Source organism: Salvelinus alpinus, chromosome 24 (assembly GCF_045679555.1).
Source record: "Salvelinus alpinus chromosome 24, SLU_Salpinus.1, whole genome shotgun sequence".
Classification (NCBI taxonomy): domain Eukaryota; kingdom Metazoa; phylum Chordata; class Actinopteri; order Salmoniformes; family Salmonidae; genus Salvelinus; species Salvelinus alpinus.
The window spans coordinates 46,635,800-46,648,749 of NC_092109.1; the positions used below are offsets into that span (position 1 = coordinate 46,635,800).

The 12,950-nt window shown below is 46.6% G+C and overlaps 1 protein-coding gene across 1 annotated transcript in view; it reads left to right on the forward strand.

Annotated features, from left to right (window-relative positions):
• Positions 1–11,830, forward strand: part of LOC139551635 (ferroxidase HEPHL1-like) — a 70,775-nt gene extending 58,945 nt beyond the window's left edge. The window contains exons 16-20 of the mRNA XM_071362902.1: positions 9–246; positions 1,030–1,169; positions 5,833–5,986; positions 7,033–7,047; positions 7,891–11,830. Coding sequence (XP_071219003.1) covers positions 9–246; positions 1,030–1,169; positions 5,833–5,986; positions 7,033–7,047; positions 7,891–7,955 — 612 coding nt within the window. The 3' untranslated portion in view covers positions 7,956–11,830. The remainder of the gene's footprint in view (positions 1–8; positions 247–1,029; positions 1,170–5,832; positions 5,987–7,032; positions 7,048–7,890) is intronic.
• The last annotated feature ends 1,120 nt before the right edge of the window (positions 11,831–12,950 follow it).

A 12,950-nucleotide genomic window follows, 5' to 3' on the forward strand; every position in this document is an offset into this window, starting at 1 on the left:
TCCTTCAGGATGTGTTCAGTGGTCTCTTGGGCCCCCTAGTGGTCTGCAGACAGGGAGTACTGCAGCGTGGAGCTGAGGGGGGAACGAGGAAGAGGAAGGACGTGGAGAGGGAGTTTGCTCTGCTCTTCATGGTGTTTGATGAGAATGAGTCATGGTACCTGGACGACAACATCAGAACTTACCTCCACGCTGACCCCAGTAACTTCACCATGGACGACAACTTTATAGAGAGCAACAAGATGCACGGTGAGGAGAGAGAGGAGGGGAGGGAGAGAGAGGCAAGTGTAGGAGGGAGGGGGAGGGACAGGAGGAGGAGGAGGGGGAGAGGATGTAAAGAGAGGGATGGAGAGGTAGGGAGAGGAGAAGGAGGAGAGGAGGGGGAGAGGGAGGGAGGGAGAGGAGGAGGAGGAGAGGGAGAGAGAGGAAGGTGTAGGAGGGAGGGAGAGGGGGAGAGGGAGGGGAGGGAGGAGGAGAAGAGGGAGGGAGGGAGAGGAGGAGGGGGAGAGGGAGGAAGAAGAGAGTTAGAGAGAGGAGGAGGAGGTGAGGAGCGGAGGGGGAGCAGGAGGGAGAAGAAAAGCCAGGCTTATAGAGAAGAGAGTGAGTCCCAATAATCTCTCCTTCCTCCCTAAATGTGCACTTCCCTTCATGGATTTGAAAGGAAATTACAGTATTTGGATACTTAGCCCATTCCTACACTATTCCAATGCTTCTAGATTTGTGGAGAGTAGCGAGAGAGTGCACACTTCAGGAGGAAAGATACATAGTGTTATTGGGAACCAACAAAGACAGAGGCTGAGAGATGTTGACTAATGTAGTACTGACACCTGTAACATATTAATATACACACAGAGGCTGAGAGAGAGATCATGTTGACTGCAATGGTATAAAGGAGTATTATTGTGTGTGTGTGTGTGTGTGTGTGTGTGTGTGTGTGTGTGTGTGTGTGTGTGTGTGTGTGTGTGTGTGTGTGTGTGTGTGTGTGTGTGTGTGTGTGTGTGTGTGTGTGTGTGTGTGTGTGTGTGTGTGTAGGTATAAATGGTAAGCTGTATGGAAACCTACATGGTCTAACCATGTCTAATGGCCAGACAGTGGACTGGTATCTACTGGGGATGGGCAACGAGGTCGACATACACACCGTCCACTTCCACGCTGAGACGTTCACTTATAAAGTAAGACAAACCTCCCTCTCTTCTTCTTCTCCTTCTTCTTCTCCTTTTCTTCTTCTTCTCCCTCCTCTGCTTCTGCTTCTTCTTCTCCTTTTCTTCTTCCTCTTCTTCTTCCTCTCCTTGTTCGTTGTCTTATTATTATTGTTCCCCTCATCTTTCTTCTTCTTCTTATTATTCATCATAATCATTATCACCGGAGTCAGTTTCCCAGTACATTGCCTTAATTCTGTTCCCTCCTCACTTTTATAAAGATACTGAAAGGCAATATTTCAACCAAATGGCTGTTGTGATAAATTGTGATAAACAGATATCATACGTATATATACTGTACACTGAACAAAAATATAAACACAAGGCCCTAATCTATGGATTTCACATGACCGGGAATACAGATATGAATCTGTTGATTCACATCTCCTTCGCATAGAGTTGATCAGGCTGTTGCGTGTGGCCTGTGCTGCTGCGTGTGGCCTGTGCTGTTGCGTGTGGCCTGTGCTGTTGCGTGTGGCCTGTGCTGTTGCGTGTGGCCTGTGCTGTTGCGTGTGGCCTGTGCTGTTGCGTGTGGCCTGTGCTGTTGCGTGTGGCCTGTGCTGTTGCGTGTGGCCTGTGCTGTTGCGTGTGGCCTGTGCTGTTGCGTGTGGCCTGTGCTGCTGCGTGTGGCCTGTGCTGTTGCGTGTGGCCTGTGCTGCTGCGTGTGGCCTGTGCTGCTGCGTGTGGCCTGTGCTGCTGCGTGTGGCCTGTGCTGCTGTGTGTGGCCTGTGCTGCTGTGTGTGGCCTGTGCTGCTGCGTGTGGCCTGTGGAATGTTGTCCCACTCCTCTTCAATGGCTGTCCAATGTTGCTGGATGTTGGTGGGAACTCGAACACGCTGTTGTACACGTCGATCCAGAGCATTCCAAACATGCTCAATGGGTGACATGTCTGGTGAGCAATGTTCCCTCAAAGCTCCTCCAGGAGCAAAAGAACAGAAGAAGCATGAGATTGACCTTCACTCAACTTTCTAGAGCTTTCTAGAGTCACCAACCGGTCGACGATCTCCAAGGCATTACTAGTCGATCGCCAAACATTTCTGTAAAAAAAACAACTATAAAGCCTTGTGTTCCTATTTTTTTTATTTGTCTCGGGCTGTTGGCGGGTAGATGCACCAGATTCAACGGTCCCGCGCGCCAGGTGGTAGGCCAACTGTTGCCATTTTGAACCATTTCATGTGTCTGAAGGTACAAACTCTGCTGGTGGGCCCAAATCAAGTGCACTATCGGCCTCCGCTAGCCAATCGGATGGCTCAGATGACCGCGTCTGCAGTCATAAAAGCTACAGCAAAGTTGATACTGTGAGATTTCAAAACGTATAGAACCACGACGAGAGAGAGATGGTCAACGAATACAGCAACGAGATGCTGTTTTTATGAGTTAGTTTATGTTCTTACACTGTCAACACTTTGTATTCAACACCTTTTATAAACACTTCCTATTTCCACTCAGCGCTACAACAAGCACTGCAACAGTAATGAGTAGGAACGTGTATCTGTGGGCTTGTTGGTTGTTGTTGTTATTATTAGCTGCTTGGGTCTTTTTTTTAATATCGAGGAATATTTCACATTCTCTGTTCATAGGAGTAACAAGATGAATTTGTGCATGAGGTCAGAAATAATGCTGTGCGGCTGGCGTTTCACCATCAGCTGGAAGACGGTGTGTCTTTTTGGTCGGTGGAGGAAAGGGAGAGCTGAGAGGGCTGTTGAGAGACGGACCCTCAGACCCTCCCTCTGCTGAGACGGACCATCAGTCCCTCCCTCTGCTGAGACGGACCCTCAGTCTGCTGCTCTTCTCCCTCCGCAGAGACTGACCCTCAGTCTGCTGCTCTTCTCCCTCCGCAGAGACTGACCCTCAGTCTGCTGCTCTTCTCCCTCCGCAGAGACTGACCCTCAGTCTGCTGCTCTTCTCCCTCCGCAGAGACTGACCCTCAGTCTGCTGCTCTTCTCCCTCCGCAGAGACTGACCCTCAGTCTGCTGCTCTCTCCCTCCGCAGAGACTGACCCTCAGTCTGCTGCTCTCTCCCTCTGCTGAGACGGACCCTCAGTCTGCTGCTCTCTCCCTCCGCAGAGACTGACCCTCAGTCTGCTGCTCTTCTCCCTCTGCTGAGACAGACCCTCAGTCTGCTGCTCTCTCCCTCTGCTGAGACTGACCCTCAGTCTGCTGCTCTTCTCCCTCTGCTGAGACTGACCCTCAGTCTGCTGCTCTCTCCCTCTGCAGAGACTGACCCTCAGTCTGCTGCTCTTCTCCCTCCGCAGAGACTGACCCTCAGTCTGCTGCTCTTCTCCCTCCGCTGAGACTGACCCTCAGTCTGCTGCTCTCTCCCTCTGCTGAGGCTGACCCTCAGTCTGCTGCTCTCCCTCCGCAGAGACTGACCCTCAGTCTGCTGCTCTCTCCCTCTGCAGAGACGGACCCTCAGTCTGCTGCTCTCTCCCTCTGCTGAGGCTGACCCTCAGTCTGCTGCTCTCCCTCCGCAGAGACTGACCCTCAGTCTGCTGCTCTCTCCCTCCTCTGAGACTGACCCTCAGTCTGCTGCTCTCTCCCTCTGCAGAGACGGACCCTCAGTCTGCTGCTCTCTCCCTCTGCTGAGACTGACCCTCAGTCTGCTGCTCTTCTCCCTCCGCAGAGACTGACCCTCAGTCTGCTGCTCTTCTCCCTCCGCAGAGACTGACCCTCAGTCTGCTGCTCTCTCCCTCCGCTGAGACGGACCCTCAGTCTGCTGCTCTTCTCCCTCTGCTGAGACTGACCTTCAGTCTGCTGCTCTCTCCCTCTGCAGAGACTGACCCTCAGTCTGCTGCTCTCTCCCTCCGCTGAGACGGACCCTCAGTCTGCTGCTCTCTCCCTCTGCAGAGACGGACCCTCAGTCTGCTGCTCTTCTCCCTCTGCTGAGACTGACCCTCAGTCTGCTGCTCTTCTCCCTCCGCAGAGACTGACCCTCAGTCTGCTGCTCTTCTCCCTCCGCAGAGACTGACCCTCAGTCTGCTGCTCTCTCCCTCCGCTGAGACGGACCCTCAGTCTGCTGCTCTTCTCCCTCTGCTGAGACTGACCTTCAGTCTGCTGCTCTCTCCCTCTGCAGAGACTGACCCTCAGTCTGCTGCTCTCTCCCTCCGCTGAGACGGACCCTCAGTCTGCTGCTCTCTCCCTCTGCAGAGACTGACCCTCAGTCTGCTGCTCTCTCCCTCCGCTGAGACGGACCCTCAGTCTGCTGCTCTCTCCCTCTGCAGAGACGGACCCTCAGTCTGCTGCTCTCTCCCTCCTCTGAGACTGACCCTCAGTCTGCTGCTCTCTCCCTCTGCTGAGACGGACCCTCAGTCTGCTGCTCTCTCCCTCTGCAGAGACGGACCCTCAGTCTGCTGCTCTCTCCCTCTGCTGAGGCTGACCCTCAGTCTGCTGCTCTCCCTCTGCAGAGACTGACCCTCAGTCTGCTGCTCTCTCCCTCCGCTGAGACTGACCCTCAGTCTGCTGCTCTCTCCCTCCGCTGAGACGGACCCTCAGTCTGCTGCTCTCTCCCTCTGCTGAGGCTGACCCTCAGTCTGCTGCTCTCCCTCTGCAGAGACTGACCCTCAGTCTGCTGCTCTCTCCCTCCGCTGAGACTGACCCTCAGTCTGCTGCTCTCTCCCTCCGCTGAGACGGACCCTCAGTCTGCTGCTCTCTCCCTCTGCTGAGACTGACCCTCAGTCTGCTGCTCTCTCCCTCCGCAGAGACTGACCATCAGACGCAGGCACCAACAGCCCAGTAAAATAAAAATAAATAACTATTGAAAATGTATGCTCACTCAACTGAGCCTCACAACTAATACAACAACAGATGTATTACCGGTGTGATCATGTAGCCTACCTCAAATGTTGAAATATATACTGAACAAAAATATAAACGCAACATACAACAATTTCAAAGAGTGTACTGAGTTAAAGTTCATAATAAGGAAATGAGTCAATTAAAATAAATAAATTAGCCTCTAATCTATGGATACCACATGACTGGGCAGGGGCACAGCCATGGGTGGGACTGGGAGGGCATAGGGCCACCTACTAGGGAGCCAGGCCCAGCCAATCAGAATGAGTTTTTCCCCACAAAAAGGCTTTTTAACAGACAGAAATACTCCTCAGTTTCATCAGCTGTCTGGGTGGCTGGTCTCAGACAATCCTGCAGGTGAAGAAGCCGAATGTGGAGGTCCTGGGCTGGCTTGGTTACATGTGGTCTGCGGCTGTGATACACATCTACTCATTCCAGGGTTCTTCTTTATTTTCACTATTTTCTACATTGTAGAATAATAGTGGAGACATCAAAACTATGAAATAACACATATGGAATCATGTTGTAACCAAAAAAGTGGTAAACAAATCAACATATATTTTAGATTCTTCAAAGTAGCCACCCTTTTGCCTTGATGACAGCTTTGAACACTCTTGGCAAATATACCATGCGTTATAGGGAATTAATGCACACTCTAGAATGCCCTTCAAGCCAATCAGATAGGAGTATTCAACAATGCCATGGTATAAATATATATGATAATACAGTAAATCTATGTATTAACATGATCCTCAGACAGACAGTGTGGATGTGTTTGACCTGTTACCAAGTCCTCCCCTCTCTCTCCCCTGGTGTGTGTGTGTGTGTGTGCGTGTGTGTGTCAGACGGACAGTGTGCACCGTGCGGATGTGTTTGACCTGTTCCCGGGGACGTTTCAGACGGTCGAGATGACTGCAGGGAACCCTGGGACATGGCTGTTGCACTGCCACGTCGCCGACCACATCCACGCTGGAATGGAGACTACTTTCACCATCACGGGTAACCATGGAGACCACCTTCAGCATCACAGGACCCAAACCCAGACCTAACCTCTTGAAACCAAGACCCTGTGTGTCGGTGTGAGAGAGGGAGAGTGACAGAGAGAGTGACAGACAGAGGGTGACAGACAGAGGGTGACAGACAGAGGGTGACAGACAGAGAGTGACAGACAGAGAGTGACAGACAGAGGGTGACAGACAGAAAGTGACAGACAGAGAGTGACAGACAGAGGGTGACAGACAGAGGGTGACAGACAGAGGGTGACAGACAGAGAGTGACAGACAGAGAGTGACAGACAGAGGGTGACAGACAGAGGGTGACAGACAGAGGGTGACAGACAGAGGGTGACAGACAGAGGGTGACAGACAGAGGGTGACAGACAGAGAGTGACAGACAGAGAGTAACAGACAGAGACAGACAGAGGGTGACAGACAGAGAGTGACAGACAGAGAGTGACAGACAGAGAGTGACAGACAGAGAGTGACAGACAGAGAGTAACAGACAGAGACAGACAGAGGGTGCCAGACAGAGGGTGCCAGACAGAGAGTGAATGACAGAGAGTGACAGACAGAGGGTGACAGACAGAGGGTGACAGACAGAGGGTGACAGACAGAGGGTGACAGACAGAGAGTAACAGACAGAGGGTGACAGACAGAGGGTGACAGACAGAGGGTGACAGACAGAGGGTGACAGACAGAGGGTGACAGACAGAGAGTGACAGACAGAGGGTGACAGACAGAGAGTAACAGACAGAGGGTGCCAGACAGAGACAGACAGAGGGTGACAGACAGAGAGTGACAGACAGAGAGTGACAGACAGAGAGTAACAGACAGAGACAGACAGAGGGTGACAGACAGAGGGTGACAGACAGAGGGTGACAGACAGAGGGTGACAGACAGAGGGTGACAGACAGAGGGTGACAGACAGAGACAGACAGACGGAGACAGACAGAGGGTGACAGACAGAGAGTGACAGACAGAGGGTGACAGACTGTTATGACGTCAACATTGTCTAACATCAAGTCTCTTGTTTATCTTTTATTCCAGAGAAAACATCACATGGTGAGTAGGCATGAATAAACATGAACCACATGAACCAGATTAGAATGACTAGGCATGAATAAACATGAACCACATGAATAAACATGAACCAGATTAGAATGACTAGGCATGAATAAACATGAACCACATGAATAAACATGAACCAGATTAGAATTACTAGGCATGAATAAACATGAACCAGATTAGGATGACTAGACATTAATATAACCTGAACCAGATTAGGAGGACTAGACATTAATATAACCTGAACCAGATTAGAATGACTAGACATTAATATAACCTGAACCAGATTAGATTGACTAGACATTAATAAACATGAACCAGATTAGAAAGACTAGACATTAATATAACCTGAACCAGATTAGAATGACTAGACATTAATATAACATGAACCAGATTAGAATGACTAGACATTAATATAACCTGAACCAGATTAGAATGACTAGACATTAATATAACCTGAACCAGATTAGAATGACTCTACATTAATATAACCTGAAGCAGATTAGAATGACTAGACATTAATATAACTAGACATTAATATAACCTGAACCAGATTAGAATGACAAGACATTAATATAACCTGAACCAGATTAGGATGACTAGACATTAATATAACCTGAACCAGATTAGAATGACTAGACATTAATATAACCTGAACCAGATTAGAATGACTAGACATTAATATAACCTGAACCAGATTAGAATGACTAGACATTAATATAACCTGAACCAGATTAGAATGACTAGACATTAATATAACCTGAACCAGATTAGAATGACTAGACGTTAATATAACCTGAACCAGATGAGGATAACATTGTTTCTCCCCCTCTCCTATAGCACCTGGTATTGGAGGTTCCATCTCCACTCTGCTACTACCACTACTACTGACCGTTCTCCACTAGACTACTCTGTGTGTGTGTGTGTGTGTGTGTGTGTGTGTGTGTGTGTGTGTGTGTGTGTGTGTGTGTGTGTGTGTGTGTGTGTGTGTGTGTGTGTGTGTGTGTGTGTGTGTGTGTGTGTGTGTGTGTGTGTGTGTGTGTGTGTGTGTGTGTGTGTGTGTGTGTGTGTGTGTGTGTGTGTGTGTGTGTGTGTGTGTCGTGTGTGTTCATAATGCATTATCAGTCTATGTAATCAGCTATCAAACCAATCAGTCCTACAATAGATAAAATGAATGATGAATGCCAGTTGAATATTACACAGCTTTACCATCCAATCATCCATGTTACAGCGTTATCATAGAACTAGGAAGTAGAATCCTAGAATGGACATGAACCTTCTTGTGATGGCATCAAAGGTCAGCCATATTGGTCAGGGACTTGATCAGCCATATTGGTCAGGGACTTGATCAGCCATGGTTTGCCAGTGCTGTTATACTTTATTGTGTAAAGCAATGACTTTGAATAATTTGCCTGCGCTGTATACAGTGCATTCGGAAAAGTTTTCAGACCCCTTGACTTTTCCCCCAAAACATTTTTACGTTTGCAGCCTTATTCTTAAGTTGATTCAATTGCTTTTTCCCTCATAATGACAAAGCAAAATCTGTTTTTTAGGAATGTTTGCAAATGTATATAAAAAAAATACGTACATTTTACATTTATACATTTACATAAGTATTCAGACCATTTAACTCAGTACTTTGTTGAAGCACCTTTGTCAGCGATTACAGCATCGAGTCTTCTTGGGTATGAAGCTTGGCACACCTGTATTTGGGGAGTTTCTCCCATTGTTCTCTGCAGATCCTCTCAAGCTCTGTCAGGTTGGATGGGGAGCGTCGCTGCACAGCTATTTTCAGGTCTCTCCAGAGATGTTCGATCGGGTTCAAGTCCGGGCTCTGGCTGGGCCACTCGAGGACATTCAGAGACTTGTCCCGAAGCCACTCCTGCGTTGTCTTGGCTGTGTGCTTAGGGTCATTGTCATGTTGGAAGGTGAACTTTCGTCCCACTCTGGAGCAGATTTTCATCAAGAATCTCTCTGTACTTTTCTTCGTTAATCTTTCCCTCGATCCTAACTAGTCTCCCAGTCCCTGTTGCTGAAAAACATCCCTGCAGCATGATGCTGCCACCACCATGCTTCACCGTAGGGATGGTGCCAGGTTTCCTCCGGACATGACGCTTGCCATTCAGGCCAAAGAGTTCAATCTTGGTTGCATCAGACCAGAGAATCTTGTTTCTTTAGTCCTTCAGCTGCCTTTTGGCAAACTCCAACTCTGTCTGGTCACTCTACCATAAAGGCCTGATTGGTGGAGTGCTGCAGAGATGGTTGTCCTTCTGGAAGGTTCTGCCATCGCCACAGAGGAAGTCTGGAGCTCTGTCAGAGTGACCATCGGGTTCTCGGTCACCTCCCTGATCAAGGCTCTTGTCCCCCGATTGCTCAGTTTGGCCAGGCGGCCAGCTCTAGGAAGAGTCTTGGTGGTTACAAACTTCTTCCATTTAAGAATGATGGGAGGCCAACGTGTTCTTGGGGACTATCAATGCTGCAGAAATGTTTTGGTACCCTTCCCCAGATCTGTGCCTCGACACAATCTTGTCTTGGTTTTTGCTCTGCCATGCGCTGTCAACTGTGGGACCTTATATAGACAGGTTTGTGCCTTTCCAAATCACGTCCAATCAATTGAATTTACCACAGGTGGACTCTAATCAAGTTGTAGAAACATCTCAAGGATGATCAATGGAAACATGATGGATCTGAGCTAAATTTCGAGTCTCATAGTATAGGGTCTGAATACTTATGTAATTAACGTATATCTGTTTTTATTTGTAATAAATTAGCAAACATTTCTAAAAACCTTGTTTTCGTTTTGTCATGGGGTATTTTATCAATTTTAGAATAGGGCTGTAATGTAAAATAAAATTGGAAAAAGGGAAGGGGTCTGAATACTTTCTGAATGCACTGCATTTGTTAGCTCGCTAGCTAACCAGTTGTATAGGAATGGTTCCATTAACTGTATGTGTTAGCTCGCTAGCTAACCAGTTGTATAGGAATGATTCCATTAACTGTATGTGTTAGCTCACTAGCTAACCAGTTGTAGAGAAATGAATCCATTAACTGTATGTGTTAGCTCGCTAGCTAACCAGTTGTAGAGGAATGATTCCATTAACTGTATGTGTTAGCTCGCTAGCTAACCAGTTGTAGAGGGATGAATCCATGAACTGTATGTGTTAGCTCGCTAGCTAACCAGTTGTAGAGGAATGATTCCATTAACTGTATGTGTTAGCTCGCTAGCTAACCAGTTGTAGAGGGATGAATCCATTAACTGTATGTGTTAGCTCGCTAGCTAACCAGTTGTAGAGGGATGAATCCATTAACTGTATGTGTTAGCTCGCTAGCTAACCAGTTGTAGAGGAATGATTCCATTAACTGTATGTGTTAGCTCGCTAGCTAACCAGTTGTAGAGGGATGAATCCATTAACTGTATGTGTTAGCTCGCTAGCTAACCAGTTGTAGAGGAATGATTCCATTAACTGTATGTGTTAGCTCGCTAGCTAACCAGTTGTAGAGGGATGAATCCATTAACTGTATGTGTTAGCTCGCTAGCTAACCAGTTGTAGAGGAATGATTCCATTAACTGTATGTGTTAGCTCGCTAGCTAACCAGTTGTAGAGGAATGATTCCATTAACTGTATGTGTTAGCTCGCTAGCTAACCAGTTGTAGAGGGATGAATCCATTAACTGTATGTGTTAGCTCACTAGCTAACCAGTTGTAGAGAAATGATTCCATTAACTGTATGTGTTAGCTCGCTAGCTAACCAGTTGTAGAGGAATGATTCCATTAACTGTATGTGTTAGCTCGCTAGCTAACCAGTTGTATAGGAATGATTCCATTAACTGTATGTGTTAGCTCGCTAGCTAACCAGTTGTAGATAAATGATTCCATTAACTGTATGTGTTAGCTCGCTAGCTAACCAGTTGTAGAGGAATGATTCCATTAACTGTATGTGTTAGCTCGCTAGTTAACCAGTTGTAGAGAAATGATTCCATTAACTGTATGTGTTAGCTCGCTAGCTAACCAGTTGTATAGGAATGATTCCATTAACTGTATGTGTTAGCTCGCTAGCTAACCAGTTGTATAGGAATGGTTCCATTAACTGTATGTGTTAGCTCGTTAGCTAACCAGTTGTAGAGAAATGGTTCCATTAACTGTATGTGTTAGCTCGCTAGCTAACCAGTTGTATAGGAATGATTCCATTAACTGTCAGTCAATCCACAGCCATACACTAACTGACATCAGTTTATGATAGGATTTAGACAAGTATTTTATCATATACTACTTACAGATTTCCAAGAAAACAACAATTAAAACATTGAAGGTCTCTTTACATATTGGTATAAAACCTGTAAACTGTTTTAGGTTGACAATAATTATATTACACAATTTCTGATATATCACAATGCCTTACTTTTTATTTCCCTGCATAATTTAAGATTATGCCTCTACTGCCATTCATTACAATTACACTACTTTGGATTTCTCCCTGACCAAGATGGCTGCCGTTTTTCACCGCGTCCTGGAACTTTGAAGGGTTTATGACATAGCCCCTCTGGTAATTGAATAGAACAGCTGTGGTTTTATTCCCCAAGTCCTTCTAACTGTTCAATAGTCTGCTTCAGAACCGGTCTACTGTATACTGTCCAAACTTGAATATTATACTGCTGCTCTGTTTGATTTGATTGTCCTCGTTGTCCTTTGCAACGAAGAGGAAATAGAATGTAAAATGACTACTGTACCAAATATATTTTGTTTAAGTCTGTGTACAATAAAAACTGCTTTGATAACGTACAATAATGTTTAAATGTTGAGTGTGTATTAAATGTGTGTTGTTTATTAAAGGGGTGTTAAACATCTGACTGTAATAACCCCTAAGACTACAGGTCGTAACCATGGTAACCCTAACCCCAAGACTATATGTAGTAACCATGGTAACCATAACCTGCTATACTACAGGTCGTATGGTAACCATAACCCTAATTTACTGGACTATCCGAGTAACGCTAACCCGTTGTTGCCTCTTGACTTTTTCACTGCACAATAACAGAACTTACAGTCGATCAGGGCAGCTCTAGCAGGGCAGAAATTTGACTAACTGACTTGTTGGAAAGGTGGCATCCTATGAAGGTGCCACGTTGAAAGTCACTGAGCTCTTCAGTAAGGCCCATTCTACTGCCAATGTTTGTCTATGGAGATTGCATGGCTATTTACTTGATTTGTTTTTAGACAGCCTTTTTAGACTCTAATATGTGTTTATTATGATCAAGTTCGATTCCCACGGTGAATTATTTTAAAGTTAGCTACAAATCAAGATATTTAATTAATCGTTATTCATTCTGACTACTACATTTGTCGTCACGCATGGCCATGTGCTGACACAGACCAATCACGGGTCAGCAGGCTACGAGGAGGCTCCGGTTGACTCTCAGTCAGGATGAAAACGACTACATCGACCATGATCCTTTGCTAGTTACGGCCACTTTCACCATGATCCTTAGCGATTTTGTTGTTGCCGTTTAGCCCCATCAAAGATTATGGATATACTGACAAGATACATGTCTCTCCGCCCTAACAATGGGAACCGTTGTCCACAAAGAGGCGCGGCGATGCTATGAGGTCACATTGGTCTAGAGTGATGTGTAGCCTGATATAAGGTCACATTGGTCGAGAGGGATGTGTAGCCTGATATAAGGTCACATTGGTCGAGAGGGATGTGTAGCCTGATATGAGGTCACATTGGTCTAGAGTGATGTGTAGCCTGATATAAGGTCACATTGGTCTAGAGTGATGTGTAGCCTGATATAAGGTCACATTGGTCTAGAGTGATGTGTAGCCTGATATAAGGTCACATTGGTCTAGAGGGATGTGTAGCCTGATATAAGGTCACATTGGTCTAGAGTGATGTGTAGCC